The sequence below is a fragment of the Cynoglossus semilaevis genome, chromosome 15 (assembly GCF_000523025.1).
Source record: "Cynoglossus semilaevis isolate Cse_v1.0 chromosome 15, Cse_v1.0, whole genome shotgun sequence".
Lineage (NCBI taxonomy): Eukaryota > Metazoa > Chordata > Actinopteri > Pleuronectiformes > Cynoglossidae > Cynoglossus > Cynoglossus semilaevis.
Window position 1 is genome coordinate 3560953 of NC_024321.1, and position 22282 is coordinate 3583234.

Sequence of the window (22282 nt, forward strand, 5' to 3'; positions counted from 1 at the left end):
GACGACATCTGAGCCTCTATAAGGTGCATCTATACGGTGCTGACATATGCATGAGTTTGTGACTCAGTTGGTTTAGGTGAAATACCACAGGCTATATCCTGCAAGTGAGTTCATTTACCAACTCAATATAACACTTCTCCCCTGATACAGTATTGGTAGCATTTCTGAAGACAATTTGCTATAAATCTAATCCAGAATATTGAAACGAGTGTTTGATCTAATGGGTAGAGAATGGAGTTCTTTAAAAATCTTTAAAAACAAAACATTTTAGAGACTAATAATCAATAAGATAAAAATAGGATGCCTCGTGCTGGTCTGCAGCCATGTGGCTTTACATGTGTAACTCAAACTTGAAGTAAACAATATTTTCATGCCGCACACGTGCTCTTTAAACATGTTTAAAGACACACAGATATCTATTTAGAATAAACCAGAGAAAAATGAAACCCTTAAAAACCAGTGTTAAATTTAGGACTTGTCACTGTTTGACCAGGGCTGTGGCCTGCAGACATTCCAGCAGAAAAAAAAGCAAAACAAAAAAAAAAAAAAAAAAAAAAACAAACAAACAAGCTGGTTATTGGACTATTGCAGCAAAGGTTTGGTAAATATTGCTCCCGGTTCTGTTTGCATTAACATGTTTCTGATAAGTCCTGACATTCACGAGAGCCTTCATCATTCACGGTCTGTGCCTCCAAGTAGAACAAGTCATGCGTTTAGTTTGCATGAGCTTCACTGAACACTCAATGTGAATCTATTTCTATTTCTCCTAATGAATGTGAAGTGACCTAGAATGACCGGCCAAACGGTTTATTTACCGATCAGGGATTTTATCCTTCACTAGTTAACACTGAGCTACAGATTTGTTCTTCATTGCTTTTTTATTGACTAACTACAATATTATAGCTTACTATGCTATTATAGCTTGTTTTTGCAATCCTATTTTATTTTCATACTATGTCTTAAGTTTTCTCAAACAACATAAACAAACCTGTTTATATTTTAACATCCATGTTTTCACCAGCAAATATGCCCCCCAGAGGGCACAGAGCTCTCATACAACTCCATGTGGTTGTTGCCTCTGAGTCCTACATCCAGACTTCACACCCTCCGCTGACAGAAAGTCAGCACAGACAACCAGCACTCTGATTGGCTGAAGCTCAGTCAGCAGACATCAGAAGATGAAGGGGGTTGGTCGTGTGTCAGTACCCAGAGTATGGACAGCTCCCACACACTGATCCCATGCTGCCTCACTAACTGTGGCTTACACACGTGCATACCCACAAATATACATTTGACTTACCAGTAGAAATCATTAAAGAAACCACTCATTAAATTTTACTTGTTTTCTACAGACTTTATAAGAAGTGTCACTGGATGTAGAGCAGTAAAATAATCCATTTATTTTTAACCACTTCAGATGTTTTTCCTGTATCTCAATTTTCACTTTTAGTTTAATCATTGGGTAACCATGGGTAAGTATTTTTTGGGGCTGACTTTGAGCTTAATTTTTCGAATCTTTGTTAGATTAGTAACATCTTTAAATAACTTGTTATCCCCATCATTACTCGGCCAGACCTTTTAGATATTAATATTAATTTCTAGGTAAACTTTGTGGCCATAACATCTTCAGTTTATAATCTTATCCCACTTTTGAATGTGGCGTGTCATTGATAAAACACATGCATGTTCAAAATGGAATACCAGACCAGGTCAAAAATCAATAAAGCAGTTGCTTGTTGATGTTTCCTACAGAAGCCTAGGTGGACATAATGGACACAAATATTCAAGGTATCAATAAAATTCCCCTTATAAGAATTTCAAGGACAATGTGAAATATTTGAAGGACATTTTGCCCCCGAGCATCTTCTAGTAATATCCAAATAACTGTAATGTGTAAAAAAAAAAAAAAAAAAATCAGTTTACACATCATCTTCTTGACTGCACAGTAGCCTGTAGTGTTTCAGGGGAATTAACAAGATAAAATCGGTTTCTGTGAAGGTTAAAAGCCTACAGGGCTGACATCACTCTGAGCTGGCTGATTTAATAACCTCCGGTACCGGTGGCTCTCCAACATGGATGAGGCATCTGGAACCATCAGTGACATTTCCTGCCGTAGTATCGCGGTACTTGTATCAGTGGGGAGTAAATCTCTGGAAATCAAGGGCAGATCAACACCCTTACCATCCTAGAAAGCGCACTGTGGTCCAGTGGTTTCACTCTGCGTGCAATGTAGTGGCGCACACACGCGGTTAGCGGCCTGTGTGCATGGATTTGGGTCATTTTATGAGCTGCAATTTGCGGATACTCTCGGAGACTCTGATGTGACAGCAGGAGATGAGATTTAACCTCAGAAATGACAGATGCGTGTACGTCAGTGCAGCACCCCTGGCCTCTGGGTTACGCACGCGTAAAGCCTTACCAGTTCTCCTGCATCCATCGGATGGCTTCGTCCTCGTTGAACTGTCTCTCGAATTCATATTCTTGCAGAGCCAGGACCGACATGTTCACGCTGGACTGTGATCACGCTGCAAAATCTGGACGTAGCCCGGAGATCAAGTGTGGTTTGGTTGGATTTTTACTGTTCTTCTTGTGCGCAGCCTCCACCTCGCATTGCTCACTGGTGTCAGGAGCCCGCTGTAGAGCGAGTGCAGTAGCTTTTTTAGTGAAGAAGTCTTCTTCCTCTACACCGGCTTCACCAGCCTACGCCCTCTTCCTCAGAACCAGCAGATCTGGGTCCTAGCGCTGGACTTGTTCGCTCTTAGACACAAAACGATGTCATTTTGGTCATTTCTCCATCGCCCGATAGGGGCGCCCTATTACACAAACTGCTTTCTCCAAAGCAGACCTCCACCTCACCAGGTTTTCCATCCACCTGCTCCCTACTCTCAACATGTCATCTGTAAACATCTTGGTCCATTGAGCCTCCAGTCTGACCTCATCCGTCAACCTGTCCATCAACATAGCATTTACACCTTGTAAATGAATGAAAATGAGCCATTGTGAAGTGCACGGTGTCATTGAATTAAACAGAAGCACCAGGAAAATAAATAGCTTCACACTTACCACTGGAATAACCCTTTATTTATCTAAGTTTTCTTTTAGTTTCAAAATGTCACATTTCCATACCAAGTCAACTCACTTCAACACTGGTATCATGTTAGCAGTTTACGTGAAAATAAAAATCCTAAGTATGGAGTTTTCAGGTTTTCTCCAGGTTCTCCAGATTCCTGCACTTTCCAGATTAGGATGTGTGCATACGTGTTCATTTGGTTGCACAATCTAATGCTGTTTCACAATTCTTTCAAAGTCTGCTTCGCTGTTTCATTCCATTTCCTCATCCAGACAAAGAATAAACAGGTGGCACAAAGTCATGATCTGACTAATGTTTGACATGACATGAACTCCAAGGTAGGTTTTAAGGAGTGACACTGGGATTATCTGAGCTCCACAGTACAGAAATACAAGAGACGTAGTAGAATAGTTAGTATGAAATATACTTATAAGAAGCCAAAAAACAATAATGAAGATAATAACAATGAACTAATAAGAACAATAGATTATTAGTTTACCCTTTATTACATATGAAAGTAATACTGTAGTATTATTGAATTTAAAGTATCGGTACTGTAGATGTGCAACTCAAAATCATTTCCCCCACCTGATGCTGCAAATATAATTGGTTTTAGACATTTATAAAGTTTGTGATAATTTATAAAAATAGTGCAACAAAGAAATAAATTATATTAAATTATTTTATTTACATTAAACACTACCAAAATTACCTCTATTTTTTTGCCCAAATTCTCTTCTGGATTTTTAACCTGCAATCAAAGTTGTACATCACATTTTGAACGTAATCACTTTAAGGTCCTAAGAATGTATGTGTGTGTGCATCAGATTTATCTATATGTTAACTCAGAAAGTGTCAGTATCAGTATAGACAATATTGACCGTGTATTTACTTGCTATCGGACTCATACTGAATCGTGCAGTATCGCATACCTATACAAAGAAACCTGTCTGTGCTAATGACAGTTCCTGGTGTGGTTGGTGAAACCACATTTAAATCAGAGAGGAGTGTCGGGGAACCCAGAGAGTTAGACTGAAGGCTTTAACTGTTGTTGTTCTAACCAAAGCTTACTTTGCTTCATACATGATCATTTTTTCTGCTGTCAATTTGAACAGTCAGGTACTTGTGTTTTAATAGGATATATAATATAATGAATGAGCATTAAGTTAGTTGTATCTATCTATCTATCTGTCTAATCGTCTATCTATCTATCTATATATCTGTCTAATCTCTGCAAAAATCCCCAAATAATACTCTCTATTCAAATGACCAGATTGGTTACTGGTTGAAAATGAGAGAGAACATGCAGTGTGACATGAAATGTTTCACTGTTTTTTTTTTTTGTTGGTGCCTCTGCACATGTAACACCTGATTCTATCTTCAGCCTAATCTCTGTTATTTCCGTACTTGTCATCTACTGGGTGTAGTTCAACACATTTCTTCAGAATGTCTGATTATTTTTTGCTCTCTTGTCTGACTCATGTTATATTTTAGGCAATGGCTGGAGATAAAGATGATGATGCTGAGACGGATGGTAATAGTAATGATGATGAACCCAGGATTAATTCAGCGTCCTTGTGTGTAATGTTGGTGATGCTTGTGCTTGTAAGGACACATGCAGTGTTGATTTGGACAGTTAATTGAGTCTCAGTCTTTTGAGCCATTGGAACTGTTTACATTTTAGTTTATTTATAGTCAATTTTGCAAAGAAAAAATAGATTGATTTTTTCATTCTCATTGAGTCGCACATAACTTCCTCTTCAGTTTTTGCTTAGTTTCTATTTTAGTAAAGAAGGTTGAGTAACTCTTTGGGGAAAATTACAAGTTGAAAAAATGTCAAACATCATCATCTCTATAAACCTGAGCTCCAACCACTAAGACGTTTCTCCCTTTTCTCCCTGGTTGTCTTTATTATTATGTTTTCTTAAACATCTGTTCTTTTGGATTTCATCATTGCAGTGTTAGTCTCCTATGGTTCTCCCAGGACTGGAAGTGTTTGTACAACAGCATCATGTGTGATTTTCATCATAACAGTTTGTTCGTCTGCACAGAAGACACCTGAAAGACACCTGAAAGACGTCAGGTATTCAGAACCAGGTGTTGCAACATGCTTTCTTTTGATTTCACTTCACTGATTTACTGGTTATTGTAAGCTTTCACTTTAGATCACAGAGACAACATCCCAATGCACTTACTGTGATCTCACTACATCAAAACCACCATGACTGTAAAAAGATATTATCATCAACTACTGAATTGTTAACAAGGATAAGGATCAGTAGTTACCATAACTATACAGGTATGTTCCTTGTCCTTCTGCTGGTTTGGTAAACTCATCCTGTCCTACACGCATAACCCATTTGTCTTGTATTTATTTTAATTTTTTTTTTCGAAAATAACTAGTAAATAGTCTAACGAAAACACTAGAATTGCAGTCCAAATGCTTCAGGTTTAACACTTTAATAACGAACTACTGTACTGCCATCTGGTGGTTTACGGGTGAATGTCAACCTTGTTTTACAGCCCGAGCACCCAGATGTGACCTAAATACATTTGATTCAAAGTGAGAGGTTTATATGTCATGTTGTTGACATTATATGTAAGTCACTCTGTAATATCTGTAGCAGCAACAGCAGCACTGTCACTGCCAACAAAACGGAGCGTGTTTTATGTGATGTATTATTTTAAACAGATACGGAGGCAGCAGCTGCAGTCACAGACATCTGATGTGGAACACTGAGAATGTGACCTATTGGTTTAGAGCAGATAAGAACAATTTCCCCTTGACCTTTCCACTCCATTACCCGACATGATTCCTCATAGAGTGGACCGTATTGTAGGCGACACTGCTGCTGAAGTCATGTCCCAGACACACCGAGACATTCTGTGTNATCTATTTTATTTATATTTATCAAACATACGGTCAAACAAGAGTGATAAAAACCAGCTTTATAGTTTTTAAATTATACCCTGGCCATTTGCTGCCAGCTACTACATAGCTATAGCCTTGTTTTTTTTAACTTATTAACTTTTTTAACTTATTAACTTATTTTTTTTAAACTTTTTTTATACTTATATATACAAAAAAGAAATAGATGGGTTTTTTTTCGAATTACAGTACAAGCAATACGAAGTTCTATTTAAAATTAAATTATGGGGCGCCCTCTGCTGGACGATTAGGCCTTTATAATACGTTTGTAAAGGAGACGATATTTTTGTCGATGGCGCGATGACTGTAATTAGGGTAAAATACGAAAAAATAAAATAAATATAAAGATGCATTGTTGTAATGTCTGCAATGATGAATGGCTGATGACGTCACATACAAGTATTGCAGTTAAACTTCTTTATTCTAATTGTATCATTTTGAATGTATTAATTATAGCTCAGCATATTCTGGGGGGAACATTTTACTTCCTTTGTGTTATAAACAACTATAAGAGAAGCTAAAACAAAGACAGATAATATATAAGTTGAGAAAACTACCAAAATGAATTGATTTTTTTTCTTCTTTTGATTAGTGTTATCAGCATTTTCATCAGTTCTGGTTGAACAAGTAGTTTATTAATATATGAAAATAAGTTTTCCTGGGCAACTGCTCTTGCTAGCTTTAAAAAACGATACTAATTAAAACAAATCTGAAAAAAAGAGTAATTTTCATGTTATTTGTTGTTTTTTTTTAACCTACAGACCCATAAGCTATTTTGTTATAACGATGAGCATGGTTATCAGGATGTTAAAGCCACAACATCTGAAAAAAATAAAAATAAAAAAATAAATAGCATCATTATATAGCAGTAGACCACTTCAATTTTACCTGACATTAGCAATCGCCCAAACCAAGACAACAGCCTGCATGTCTAAACAAGTACAGATCATTTCTGACACCCACAGAGAAGTAAACCTTCAGCCCTGGTCTACAAGATGCTGCTGCTCTTATCATTAATCTCTGCGCCTGTGGTTGGTAGCAACAGCATCATTAATGACAGTATGAGGTGACACCCTCCACCAGGATTTACCTCACGGTGCAGATTTAGATCTATATTATTGGGAATGATCCCTGTTGTATTATTAAACGATTAATAATATCGCATTAAACAATTCTGTGTGTGTGTGTTTTTTTTAAATAAAAGTGACGAAGCAGAGCCTTTGAAACATGCCACAGCCCCAGACTTTTGTGCCACCTGTTGGTTATCGCGAGGAACTAACCCACAAACTACATCTGCAGTTTATGAAGGGAAAATTCCTACCCTATGTAAACAAAATGTATTTAAATATATATAAATAATGGTAATAAAAAGGATCCATTTTACTATCACTATGATAAGTCATTGGTCATGTTTGACTTAAATATTTGGAATCATAACATGCACAAAACACAAAAAAACACACAATCACAAAGAAAATAATTTCGTTTTACATCCCCCCATAATTTTACATATTGACACAGATATTGTTGTTGTTATGTTTTCGAAATGTCAGCTAATCCCAGTGGACTGTCAAATCAAACTCAGGTTTTGTCCATGTGCCTTCAACATCCAACTTGATCATAGTCAAGCCGTAGTAGTTCAACTACAACAGCACAATCGTGATGAGGGAAGATCTTTCTCATTGTTGTAGTTTCCTGTTGTAGGGGACGGTGCATCCCTTCAAATGATCCTACAAGATTCAGGGCCAGTGTGGACCAGTACCACAGCCCTGCATTAATATCCATCACTTCGGAGCAGTGGTTAAAGAAGCAAACTTGGGTCTGGAAGGCTTCAGGTTCAAGTCCACTAGCTGCCAAGTTACCACTGAGGTGCTCTGAGCATGGCACCGTCCCCACACACTGCTCCCCGGGTGTGTAAAGCTGCCACCCATCTAACCCATCACTGTTCACTTTGGTGATGGGTTAAAAACAGAGGTCACATTTGGTTGTGTGCCCTGTGTCACAATGACAGGTAGTTCACTTTCCTTTTCTTACAATTGCATTACAGTTACTGTGCTGTAGTCAAGACGAAATCAATCGGAAATAATTAATATGGTTAAACTGTTGCTTTTCCTCTCACCCAGTGCCCCTCAGCAGGGCTTCAGTGTGTCTCCAGCAGCTTCTCTCTCCCCCAGGTCTGTGAACAGAGAGAGATAGAGAGAGAGCGAGAGAGAGAGAGATGGTGAGAGCAGATCTTAGAAAGATCAATACTTCTTAGTGGATTTCCTATATCAGCCCCAGTCAAATCCTGCCATCTGTGACATATAGGTTCAGCATATAAGTCACTGCTGGGTGGCTGGGATCCAATCCAATAACCTGCTCCCCGGGCCGTCTGTTGTCGTCGGGGCACAAATGCAGGGTGAATGTAGTCACCCCCCGTAGACCAGGTGGAGAGTAATATTCTCTGGGTCCAAGCTGACTATTTTTTCCTTCTTCTTCTTTGAAAAAAATAATATTATTTAAATTATTTTTAATCAATGTGAATGTGTTAAGATGGGTTTTTATGGAGCGTACCAACATTGGATCAAATCAGTCTGCCATGTGAGAACTTTTAATTCTATGAAAAGTGATACATATATTTGTCCTTGTTAAAGCCAAATAGTGTTTTGAAAAAAATATTTATATCATATATAACATATAAAGTATTATCAATTTCCTGTTTCAAACATGCTGTGTTTGTGTGTGAATGTTTCATCTTTTTGCTGCTCTTTTGAGTAATGCTAGTCTAATATTTTTAGCTGAGCAATTAGCCTAAGTCATTGTCATTATGTTATGCCATAGGATATTGATAAATGTATTGTTTAGTCCCGTGGTGCCCAATATGTAGATCAGAAACTACCAGTTGGTCACAAAGGACGCTGGTAGATAATGAACAAATAAAATAAAAAAAAATAAAAAATATAAATATAATTTATATATAAGAACGTAATGTATATATATATATATGTATATGTATATATACATATACATAGATATATCTCTATTTATTTGTATTACTAAATCATCGTTTTTCATCTTTTGTATTTTAAATTGCATATAGTTCATTATTTTATGGTTCTTTTTAACTTCTTTAAAAGCTAACGTTTAGTTGTTTTGCAACACTGACTGACAGCTGCTAATAAATTAAAAAGTGAAGTGTAATTATGATAAAATAAGCCCTGACAAAGAACTGACACAATTCTGGGAAATAACAGAGCACATTCATTTTTACACTTTTACATTCAACATCAATCATTGTGTTCGTAGGTCAGAAAACTTGAGGCGTTTCAGTTTATGGCAGTCTGTTTATAATAATTTGTCCTTATTAGGAAGTAAAACTAACCATGGCTGTTTACTAAAAAATGTGTTTTTGCAGAAGCACAACAAGAGTGTCATCTGGTTTAAATGAAGAAGTGAAGCAAATCATTTTTTTTCTACATAGTCTGAGTATTTGGCGCCACCACAGTAACTGACAGTAACTCCAGCAGAGTGGAGACATAAAGTACCTGAGTGTCTGAACTAAGGCTGCTTCCTGTCACCTTTAAACTGCTGTCGGTCACTGACAGGGAGCAGGAACTGATTACATTTCGTTATAAAAAATCATCCAAATTGGTGATTTTATTTCTTCTTTATTCATATAATTTACCCAAACTGAACGTCTGCTGGATATTTAGACAGATGTCCAAGTATGAACTGACAATAAAAACAGAAAACAAATACTGTATATTCTTAAAGAATTTTAAAGAGGTACATTTTTATACTGGACAAAAAAATAAATCCAACCTATTACATTTTCTACTACTCTGGACAAAAAAATAAATCCAACCTATTTCATTTTCTACTACTTGTTTATAAAAATATATTCAAACTAAGCATTTTTGCTGTACAGCTGAGGTAATGGTGACATTTCTGTATTTAACTCTATGTTTTTTCACATATAAAGTTAAGAAATGTGTCTCTGTATCTGCTGTAGCTTAACTCCTTAAATGTTATTGAAAGAAAATAAATGAGATTATTTTACACTCTTCAGTTTACTTATTCAAAGTCAAAATAACACTAATTTAGTTTACAGTTTTGAGGAAAACAAAGTCATTGTAGAGTGTAGTGATCCTTCAGCTTAAAATGAATAAACCAGAGATTCCTCAGTGAAAACTATGGACACAGACATCAATGTTTCTCACTGAGCTCCTAGTCAGGTAAAAACGTAAAAGTTAAAACATTCTTAAAACTGTCTTGTTGTGGTTATATTCAAAAGGCTAAATTCTTAAATGCTGTATTTCATATGTATATGTCAGGTTTCGGGGGCAAACACTTTGATCATGTTCATATTTCCATTTATTTGCATTATAGTGTTGAACTAACATGTAATATTTTATCTTCAAGTATCTTAAAAATAGCAGAAAAATATTTACAGAAATAAAAGGATTTTTTTTACCTTTTAACTATATTAGGGTGCATGAGTTTAATATAGAGCAAACACAACTAAAGATTTAACAAAAGGCAGGAATTTGATAAAGTTAATAATAATAAAAGTTAACACAAACAATGTGAAAGGGAGGAAAATTAGCATTGGTAAGTTAGACAAAGTACAAATAGCACTGACTGCAGCCAAACATTAATATATTTTGGCCAACTTTAGTAAATATAAAACTTTAAGAACCAAATAGAGCAAAATATCCAGAAAAGGTTTAGCTAAAACAAATTGTTTTGCTGTAGTGGCAACGGTTGATAAAAATTACCTTAAAAATGGAATTCCTCATATACAGTATATTCATATATTTCATAAATGATCTCCTGTATCTGCTACAAAGAAACATTGAACAAATATAAATTAAACCTTTTCACCAGATGTTTATGCGTTGGTGATTATTTCGCATTAATTTTTATTGAAAAACTTTAAGCTGCTGCTTCTTATCTTTATCCGAAAAAATACATCTTGTGATTTTCCATCAGTGCATGTTTAACATCAACATCAACAGCATCATCCAGGGCAGTATTTGAAAAATCCACATGTACTTTTCATCTGTCCGGCTCATAAACTTTTAAAACAGACGGAGATTGTATCTGCTACGTCAGAGATGCTGCTTTATGTGGTGTAATGATCTGCTGCGTGAGCGTGTGACCCCTGTGTACCACGGCGCTCCCCGCCTCTCCATCACTGAACCATGTGAAGCTCTTCTGTATCGCTGCAGTCACACAAACTTTTGACTCGCTTTGAACTTTTAAGAGGCTTCAAGAAGGAATTACTGAAGTAAAGCTGGTCCATCAGACGCCTTCCTCCGTACACTGGTGTATTTAATGACTGCAGATGCCGTGTTGGTGGTGATGAGGAGTCAGGTCACTCTGGACCTGGATGTCTGACCTGATCTGATCTGGATCTGACCTCTCCCCTCTGTGGACATTGCAAAAAGAATGTGTTCGAACAAAATTTAATTAAGTTATGTCTTAACAGTATAGTCTGGATTTTTAAATAGGTTCTAAATATCTGGCTCAGGGACCAGTAATCGCCCAGAGACACTCTTTGTGAATTTGTGAAATTGTTTTCATTATTTACACCTTTACAAATGTACTTCATCTGACCTAAAATCCAAAAATAAACATCCCAAACAATATATAAATAAACCGAAAGACTAATATGTTATAATAACCCTAACCCTGCTACCTAAGGAGTTACAAAACATAATAACAATAATTCATTGAAAAATTTACCAAATGTGACAGAAATAGCCATAAATAAAGTAGTCAAGGGCCGAATAAAAGCTGTCCAAGTCTCAGAATTGGCCCCAGGGCCAGATTTTGGACACAGCATGAATGAAGTCAGTGGATATTTTCCAGCACGTTTCCTAATTTTGTCGTGCGTGTGAAGGAAAAATAAAACAACAACAAATTCAAGGCTAAAACAAAGAGCTGAGCTCAGGTTTCATTTTCTACGTGAAGTCAGAGCCTGGGAAAAAATCTGCTTCCAGGCTGTTTGTCAGGCTGAGACTCAGCGAGGCGAACAGAGGTAAACGTCAATTAAAACATTACAGTAGATGACAGGTCTGCAGAGAAGAGCTTTGTCAGATGACATCAGGGTGAAAACGGAGGGTGTCTGAACCCGACGCTTCACATCGCACGCCGATGTTAGCAGCTACAGACATGTCAGCTCCAACAATGAGAGGCCTGAGGAGGACGTTCCACCTCCAGGCTGCACAGCTTTCAAAAATATCTCTGCAGATTTTCATTTACCAACGGATGAAGCAAATACTTAGAGTATTTGTGAGTGGCTGATATCTGCCTAAATGCAGGATGAGTTTCACATGATCAACACTGTAATGTAATTTAATACAGGATTACAGAGGGTTTAGCAGTTGGTCTGCTGTGTACTGTAATTCTACTTGAACGTTGGGATTTAAGAATGCCAGGGGTTTTTCTCCTGACTCACATGTACAAATCCCACCGCTCCAATTCAGTGTTGAACGCATTTCTGCCACACTCGAATGTGAGTCTAAGGGAGCTGCAGCAACTGCTGCACTGAAGTCAAGCAGGTCGTTTCTTCTTCAAAGTTTTTATAATAAATCAAATAATAATCAATTGCAGAAAGATTACTCTGTTATGGAGTAGTTACATCTATACCAGCGGTCCCTGACCTTTTTTTGTTCCAAGGACTGGTCAGCCAGTACCACCTGTACCACGGTGCTGAGCATTGAAGGATCATTACATTTTTCAAATAAAACATCTTTAAGACTCCTGACTGACCTATTATTTAAAAATATTACCAGATTATCTTTAAATAAAGAAAGTAAATATGTCCCACTACGGCCCGGTACCAAATGTCCTATCAACTGGTACTGGTCCGCAGACCAGAGGTTGGGAACCCCTGATCTATACAGTCTTCCATTTATAACCGACCCTTCAGGGGAACTGTATTCCTGATGTGGCCCCCGGTAAAAATGGCTATTTCTTAAAGAATGTATAATGCTAACACCTTGGTGACCCTTGGTTTATATTATTCTAATGTGCAGACACTGTGATGAAGACACTGTGATGGATCTTTACTAGGACCAAAACAGAAATACAAAATACAGTTTTCTTCTCCCTTTTCTTCTTCTTTGAAGACTGTGTATATTTATTTAGTATTATTTTATTTTGCTCCTTAAATTAAACTGACGCACCAAAAAGCAAGTTGATACCTGTAGAACTCACTCTCAATGTCTTCTCTGTTTCGATAAATCCATGATCTAACATTTCTACTTTAATCAGTTGTCGTGCGTACTCAGGCTCTTAAATGAGGTTATTCAGTAAAAAAGGAGGAATAATCCTCGGGATTTGAGCAGGGGCCCAGCATGGACCGCTTTGATGTCGTGGTCTGTATTTGTTCAAGGTCATCTGAAGCCGTGCTGTTGATCTTTGCAGCGTATTTTATGTGCAGAAATTGATTTGCAGAGAAAACATCTCAGATGTGTGTTTTGTTTTCATCTTTGTGTAAGTGAACTCCAGTGAACAGGAAGTGTGTGCGTCATTAAAATTGGCCCTGGTTGTCAGCTTTCACACGCTCTGGACAGACGCCTGTCCCTCCGACAGGAACCAAGACATCACTGTGAGAAGACACGAGCCACAACCAAGTCGCGTTCATATAAACCCACATGTCGATCCAGGCATGGAAACATCTTTGTTTGTTATTGTTACCTCATCTTTTAGCTAGTTTTTTGGCTAATATAGAGTTGTCTGCAGTACAGTAGGCTATCTTTTAGCTATTCTTTGGCTAACATTATATAATTATAATGTTATAATTTACATGTTAATCAGTTAAGGTTTACCTAGGTTATTAGTTCTATGTTATTATTATGTTTGGTTTTACTTTTTAATCATCTCTGGCTCTCACCAGCTAATTTAAAAGCTATTTTTGGCTAACTTTTAGCTATTTCTCTCATAGACCAATAAGTTACTTACCCTATGAAACTATTTTTTTTTTTTAGCTTACTCAGACAGTGTAGGAACCTGGTCAAACTTATTAACATATGTTCCTGAATTATATTTTTGCAGTGTAGGAACCTGGTCAAACTTATTATATTTTTAGAGGAATTAAAAAAGCCCCATAAAATATAAATAATGTTCTCGCCGTAATATATAAAATTCACATTTATATTTTTATAACAACATGGACAGACCTTCCCCCTTTCTTACTTCTAAACTTTAACTTCACCCCTCAGACACAGGCGACTGTTACAGCAACATTAAAGGAAAAGCATGGGCTGTTGTGTGGGTTTTGTTCTTGTGTTGCGTGCAACAAATAAATATGCTAATCATGCTACAACATCTTACAAACTTCTGCTGCATTGAGCCGGAAAGGTGAAAGGTTCAGATGCAACTGATGAGGCTTCAGGACTTGGTCTGGCAGTGAACGATAATATATCTGCTGTGGAGGACCAAACTTCTCAGGGCCTGTAGGTGAGGGTGAGAATGTGTGAGGTCACAATGAGTGACCTTTAGCTGTAGCCACTGCACTACCATTGGTCCAAGGCCAAACCAACACATGACACCTAAGCACCCCCCACCCCTATCCTCCCAAACCTCCCTAAAAGCCTCAGCCACCCTTCATCTCACACAGACACACAGCAGTCCTTCCTGTCGTGGACAGTGAGGAGACAAGCTATGAGACTGTAGCCTATGAAGATGTAATTAGTAACAATGGATGCACACAATTGTTTACAGCCACATACACTGCCTCAAGAAGTAATGATAAGTGCAGACTGTTTGGGGGCTAATATTTGGTTAACTTTTTACTTTAATTTTCCCTCGATTTTGATTGAAAAATCTGGACTGTTTTATTTTGGCTGTTATTTAATTTTCTCCTTTTCTCGTGTTCACTATTTATTCCTTTTTAGGTTATCGGATTATTTAGCTATATTAAGATGAATTCTAGTGTTATCTGACCAACTGTTAACAGCTTGTTATGGTCACATAGCCGCTAATGTTAGCCACGATTAGCTAGCTCTGTCCAACTGTGTTTCCCTAAGGTTTTGGCTTTATCTGGTGACCCATTATCTGTCTTTGGTTAGCCTTTGGCTGTTTCTGACTGACCTTAAGCCAGTTTTATCATTAGCTAACTATAGCCTGGCTAACATTCTGTTGTTTTTCTATTTTGGATTGCAGCTAGGTATAGCTACATACAGTACAGATTAAGATGAAAACACTCGGGGTTTGAACATTTTATAGACCGAAATTCAATAACACATCATTGAAAAAACAGGCCTCACTCGGATAAAGGACAATTTTTTTTACCTCAAAAGCATAAAAACAGAAACCGGTGAACTGACTGCTGCATACTTCAGGAGAATGATTAAAATCCGGACTTTTCAAAATTTATTGGTTCTGTTTTAGTTCAGTTTGATCGGCGGGCCATAAATAATGCACATTTAGGTCCGCAGTCACATAAAACCTCTTCAAGGGCCACGATTGGCCCCTGGTCTGGACGTCAGACATACTTGACTTGATACCCTTTTTTACTGTGATCATATATTAGCATTACTACAGCATTAACGAAGACGTTTTCCCACAATAAACTTTATATATTAAACTTAATTATTGAGAGGGGATTACCGTTCCTTAGACCTTTACTCAGTTAGGATCGTTAGGGTCACAGCGTGTCTGCCACACCTTTTGCATGTCCATATAAAAGGACAGCATGTGGTCTAGTAATGGTCAAATGTTATCATGCTGAATAAAAAGAACCTTGGTCAAAAGACCACTGTCCATAAGACATGTTATATAAAGAGTTAAATTGTATTTAGATAAACAATTAATGTTAGACTTTTTGTTGTTGAAATAAAACCCTTTATTGTTGCAAGGCAACAATAAAGGTTTTTTTTTTTGGTGTGTGTTGAGCTAGTCACCAATTACCCTAAACAAAATGTGGTTATAGCGCCACCTGGGGACTGGGGGTGGAATTTGAAGTCTGTGTTTACCAACATTATTCCAACATTCTTTTAACTTTTTAGACAAACATGTTCAACTATTTCTGAAGGTTTTTTTTAACGTAAATATTACCTACTCTTTACAGTGATGGCTTTTTAATCTTGTTTTCAACAACTCTTCCTCCGTTTTGCATGTGCACGTTTTACAAGCATTCTTTCTGCCTCGTTTAATGTGATCTGGACTCTTCTGAGGGTCTTTGTGGGCAGCATTAACTGTCACTACACAGCCATCATTAATATAACTGTAAATTAACCTCCGACATGATGATCTGAAGAATGTCCGGGGATGAAAACCCTGAAGCCCATTTTAAGAGAACTGCCAATTTCATCACTTTGTTCTTTAAAAAAAATCAGCAATCTGACTGGTCCAGCACTGAGGCGAGATGTAATCTTAAGAGCTTATAATAATTAAAAGAAATTAATTATTACAGAAAATGTATCATGTGTTGGGTTTTTTTTGGCAAAAAAAGTTGCACAAAGCTCTAATGCAGAATGCTGTCCCAAGTAATTAATTCACTTTAATTCACACACATGATTATCTTCCACAGCTAATCTGTGAGGCTACTGAACATATGACTGGAGGGAGATTTAAACTGTATACAACTCTGTTTTTTTTTTCAGGTGTCCAAGTACTAAAGTTTTCTTTCCTGGCAGAGAAGACAGAAAGACACTGAGAAAAAAACTGCAAAAAGAAATGAAATTATATCATGTTTATCCAACTTTTTGGGAACTTTTTAATGAAAAAAATCGAACACAATTAAATTTAAAGCACATTTTCTACTCAATAATCAGCTTCTCAGATGTATTTACAGATTTGCATCAGTAACTTCTCGTCTCTTGTCAGTATTTGTCCTTCAGCCTGTACATAAAAGGGTAACAGAAAAACTAAAATAAATCACTAAAACTGTATGCAGGTGAGCTTAGACAGTTATTTTAATTAAGGCAATAATTCTATTCTCCATTTACAGATGAAAAAACGGATTTCAACAACTCGTTCCGCGTGATGTTCGACACCAACCGAACACCTATCGTTGATTGGTCATTTACAACACATGCATTAAAAAACAACCAGATTCGAGAGTTGGTTTATATTTAATATATTAATGTATTTTAATTATAACTAAATATTTAATTAAATGATAATGTTTACTCCACAGTAACTTACGCCCGGAATCTCCTCTTGTGTAACAACAGCGGTTTAAGGGAAACTGGACTAAACGTAAAAATTAACATTTACAAATGGATCAAATGCTGTGTTTAATCAGTTTAAAATTTGACAACACTTTGACTGTGATTGATATTAGTTCAGGAAACTGGAGCCACGGTTAGAAGCAGAAGGAATAGAAATGTGTATCAACCCCATTTCGGATAAAGTAAAACACGTCAATCGTGATGAGAGAGAGGTCAAAGGTCGGGAGAAAGAATCCCAACCCGAGCACAAGCTTAATCTTATTTTAATTTACGGTTAAAAGTTAAGCTCAAAACAACAAGTAAATAAATAAACAAAGGTAAAATATACATTAAACTGTCATATTTAACATATTGGGAAAAACAAATGACATTTTTAGGAAATTGTTTTATTTCTGACTTTTATTCTCTTCGTATTTACAGTCAATAATATTATAATAATATTAAGGACGAAGTTACAGCGACTTTACAGTCCAACTTCTGGGGTTAATTAACTATGAAGCCACATCACCGTAACACACAGCAAAACTTCAACATTTCTGACCTTTTTTGGGTCAGAACTGTTTAACTGTGTGACTCTCTCTCTCTTTCTCTCCCTCCCTCTCTCTCTCTCTCTCTCTCTCTGTGTGTGTGTGTGTGTGTGTGTGTGTGGGTCGACTTCCGCAGAAACAGTGTTTTGTTTCATAAAAATGCAGCAGTTTAAACACGGGCCTGATTAGCGTGTGATTACAGAAACAGTTTGTGAATTTTCTTCCCATCTCTCCGTGTTTTCCCTGTGATTCATGAATTCTGTCGGCGTGTTAATTATTCAACTCGATACATGTTTGGATATTTGCTCTCGCTCTGCCTCCCTTTTTATTTGAATTCCCACGGGAGTGGAGGTGGAGGTGGGAGCTGTGTTTTAATCACGCCGGCGGAACCAATCTCACATCAACATGTACTGCAGCGTTTTGGTGGAGGGAGGAGAGCAGGAGTAGACATTTGCAAAAAGATGAGAATTACATCTCTGTTGGAACATCACGCTTCTAACACAGCCTCGAGATTTTGTGTGTTTGTTTGCTTTTTTTGTCTGCAGCTGGAAAAAGAAAATAAGTGAATCTGCTTTTACGCACCTGAAATTAATTAGTGATTAAACGTGAGCAGAAACCCGAACGCATTCTGAAGATTTCCCCGCAGAAAAGCGCCCATTCAAGATGCATCAACCGAGGTGTAACTTTACGACATCTTACCTTGTGTAGACCGGAGGAGAGGAGCCAGAGAGAGGGAGGAAAAGTGTGCACTCCTGTGCGCCGTTTTCAGCCAAATGAACATTTCCCAGCCGCAGACTCTTCTCCTCATCCTCAGGGTCATCCCCTCTTCACGTGTTGATTGTGTGCATGTGTATTCAGGCCGCAGACTTTGCGTATTCGCCAGGCTTATCCCCCCCTGACAGCTGATTATTGTCTGACTCCTTCATCAAGAAGGAGACGCGACAAAAGATAAAAAAAGTCTTAATCTGGTCTGGGACAGAAAAAGATCTTTGGAAGTCAGAGGATGTTTCACTTGTGTTTGTTATTTCAAGAAACACTTGGTCGTCACTGATTTATTTCTCTTTATATTAATAGTCTCCCCTGAGACACGACCTCAGGGCTGTGTCAGCATGAAGTCATCTCTGAACTCAGCTCCACTCTCTCTCTCTCTCTCTCTCTTGTTTTCATATTTTATAAAGTTATTTTAAATGGAAGAATTGTTTCATTTTTTTAAGAATTAAACCAACTCGGGAACACCCTTGAGTGTTAAAAATAATCTAAAACTGTTTACTGTTTGCTGGTCAGTCTCCACGGCGTGTTTACTTTGTACTTTCTGCGGGTGGTACTGCGGATCTTTCTCTTTCCTCCCCGGTGTCTCCGCTCCGCCTGCAGCCATCAGCCTCCACTCGTCTCCCCTCTCCTTCCTCCTCCTCCTCCTCCTCCTCCTCCTGCTGTTGTCAGCTTGGACCCCGCATACCTACCACTCACTCACACACTCACCAAGTGTGTGTGTGTGTGTGAGCATGTTTGTTCAAGTGAATCAGACTGTTTCCTATGCACTGCTGCACGGCTCGTGTTGTCTTGGCACGTGAACGCATCATACAACGTAACTTTCGAAGAAGAAATGAACAAAATGAAGGCAGTGAGACGGTTAATTGAACACAGATTGTGGGATTAAAGATATAATTAGTATTTGATAAAAGGAGAAAATTACTTTTGGCTACGAAAAAACCTGATTTTTTCTACTGGTGTGTCATTTCTAAACATTAATACTATTTGTTGTGCTGTTTATTAGGAAAAGCTCCTTCAAACAAACAGATGAAAGACGTTTAAATGTCAAACAAGTTACGATTTTTAAAATTGTACAATTAGTTTAGATTATCGCAATTAATGTGGATTAAGGATCATTTGGATCAAACATCGCATTTTTGCTGTGATTTTGAAGTTGACATTTCAGAAAAACTCTTCGAATTATCCTAAATATAAAATAAAAAAATGGCGCACTCACCGTAGACATTTACACACCATGAAAGCAATAAACGGGTAATTGTAAATAAAGGGCAAAAAATATAATGCACGTGTTGCGTAGAGGATTGTATCTGATTAAAGTATCGAACGTTTTTGCAAATTAAAATCACATGATACAAATGACCTTTTAATGACGAATAAACGTTCACTACCAGATTGTGCAATCCGTTTGGAATTTAAAAGCCTGGATTATATTGTATGTAGGAAGCATTTTAAAGTTACACACACACACGAACGCACACTATTTTGCTGCATAACGCAAACTTGTAGCAAAAACACGAGATAAAGGAGAATAATAACACGCCATATTAATTTTGCATTAAAACCACCGAATTACCTCGACATATTGATGTCAGGGCAGCCGTATAATATGATAACGTTTCCTTTTAAATATAAAACCCAACATTAGCCATCGAGCTAAAGCGCAAAAACAAGGCAAACATTAGAGGTGATTAGCTTCGCTAAATAAATTTAGTAAATACACTAAAACCATTTTCCAAACACGAACACATCTAAATACTAATTAGAAAAATATATACACAATATACTTACAATTTAAAAGTCTTAATTATAGCGAGATGTTATCTAAATAATTGGAATTATTGGATTACGGCGCCATTTCCCATTAGAATCCATTTGTGCTGATCTCTGCAGACACACGGAGGTTAGCAGTGACCCGGGCTGTAATGGAGCCTCTTCACTGTTGTGTGGTCCAACTCCTGTTTGTTGATTCCCGTGTTATTTCAAGCACCAGTGAGCAGCCGAGGGGCCGGCGCTCAGACATGTATTCAGCGCTTTAATCTGCGCCTGCATCTCGCTGCTATGTGTATTGGAGCGGCCCATTGTTTTCCACTATAGATTATCCGCACAAGTGCCTATAGACACACTGTCAGTGCCGTGCACTCCACTAACACCAAGATTCAATAAAAGCAGCAGCTGGGTCATTTTGGAACAATATATTTACTTCCATTAAATAAAACACAATAGTTTTTTTTTTGGAGAGAGACGTTGAAGAAAACAGAACAGGGAAAAAAAAAACAACGAAATTTCGTACCAAATAGTTATACACAAGGCAAAAAAAAAAAAAAAAATCAAAATGTTTTGGCGCAGGAAACATTTTTGATGCGACTTTTTTTTCTCTTTAAAATCCAGAATTGCTATTCTAAATCCATATTCACACAGACATTAATAATAAATTTATAATATGTTAGAAACACACAACCGGTGCGTTTTAGTTTATGTACATTCCCTTTTTTTCTGTTCGCAAGCAAAACGTTGTTTTCCTTTTTTCTCAGGGTTTTTTTTAATCCACATGCGGAGACAGAGACAGAGAGAGAGAGAAAGAGAAGTTGGGGGTTTAAGCGCATTCGCCCCGACAAATAGGAGATGATGATTCAAATATTAACATTTATATATATACAACCCTTTTCAGTCAACGATGAGAGTCCAAGAATCCACCAGAGAAGAGAAAAAACGAACCAGACCGTGTTTGTCGTTTCACAAACAGGCCTGGGATAAACCTAAAAACTTTTCAGTTTTTGACTCCGACTTGGAGCTGAGTTTGATTCAGTGGTTCAGTCTCTTTAGTGCCCTTTTTTTTGGTGGAACATTGGAGAGGGGAAAAAGGGAGCTGTAGTAGTCTCTTGTTGCTGTGGCCGGCTGTCTGTTTGTAATTACGCACACACTGCAAAACAAGACCACCCTAACAATCCATTTAGTCTAAAAGACGGGCCTGAACACTTATCATACTCGGGAGGAAATGGGTGAAAAAAAATCAAATTTAACAAGGTGGGAATGTCGACTTTAAAATAAAAATGACGAGTTTTGGTAAAATAAAGGCCCAAAAGATGACGAAGTGTCTCCTTTCATGTAAATATCTCCCCCACAATGAATTTCTCACCTCCTGAGAGACGAAAATGACTTCGCAGCCTGGTTTTAGCTGTAAAAACGTCTTGTTCGGGTGGTGCTTTCTGCAGTGCATGCAGCCATTAGACTGGTCTGTCCACGGCGTACTGGCAAGCGCTGAGATTAGACGCCGGGTTCTGCACACTGGCGTATCCAAAACTGGAGTGCTGCTTGGCTTTCAGTCTCAGGCTGGCCAGGCTGGAGTTACAAGTGTCCCTGTACACGTAAGGAGGCGTGGGGGGCGCGTAGGGACACGCCGGCGTGGGCACCCCGGAGTTGAGGGACGGGTTACTGAGGTTGTTCAAGTTGTTGAGGCTGTTGAGGCTGGAGCCCGGCACGCCCGTCACCGCCGAGGGCACCATACTGGAAGTCATGGAGGATATGGAGTTGGGGGGCGAGAACATGGTCTGGGAGGACAAGGGGTTGACGTTCATGGAGTTGAAGAAGGGGAAGCTCTTGGTGGACAGGGAGGCCGACGTCAGACCCTTCGCGGCCCAATTGTTGTACGTGTAGCTGGGGTACATGTCTTCGTAGGGCTGCATGAGTCCGTTGAACTGCGGGCCGAAGCCGTTCTTGCAGAGCTCGGCTTGTTGGTTCCTCTCCCTTTTCCTCCACTTGGCTCGTCGGGTTTTTAAACAAAACCCAGGCACAAAAAAAATATATATTTAAAAAGAATAAA

The 22282-nt window shown here is 37.9% G+C and overlaps 2 protein-coding genes across 2 annotated transcripts in view; both read right to left on the bottom strand.

Moving 5' to 3' along the window:
- The window catches only part of elovl6 (ELOVL fatty acid elongase 6), a 12113-nt gene extending 9119 nt beyond the window's left edge, over positions 1–2994 (bottom strand). Inside the window, exon 1 of the mRNA XM_008326571.3 lies at positions 2420–2994. Within this exon, the coding sequence (XP_008324793.1) occupies positions 2420–2502 (83 nt within the window). The 5' untranslated portion in view covers positions 2503–2994. The remainder of the gene's footprint in view (positions 1–2419) is intronic.
- Positions 2995–20639: 17645 nt separating this feature from the next.
- pitx2 (paired-like homeodomain 2) overlaps positions 20640–22282 on the bottom strand; it is a 5772-nt gene continuing 4129 nt past the window's right edge. The window contains exon 3 of the mRNA XM_008326569.3: positions 20640–22222. Within this exon, the coding sequence (XP_008324791.1) occupies positions 21687–22222 (536 nt within the window). The 3' untranslated portion in view covers positions 20640–21686. The remainder of the gene's footprint in view (positions 22223–22282) is intronic.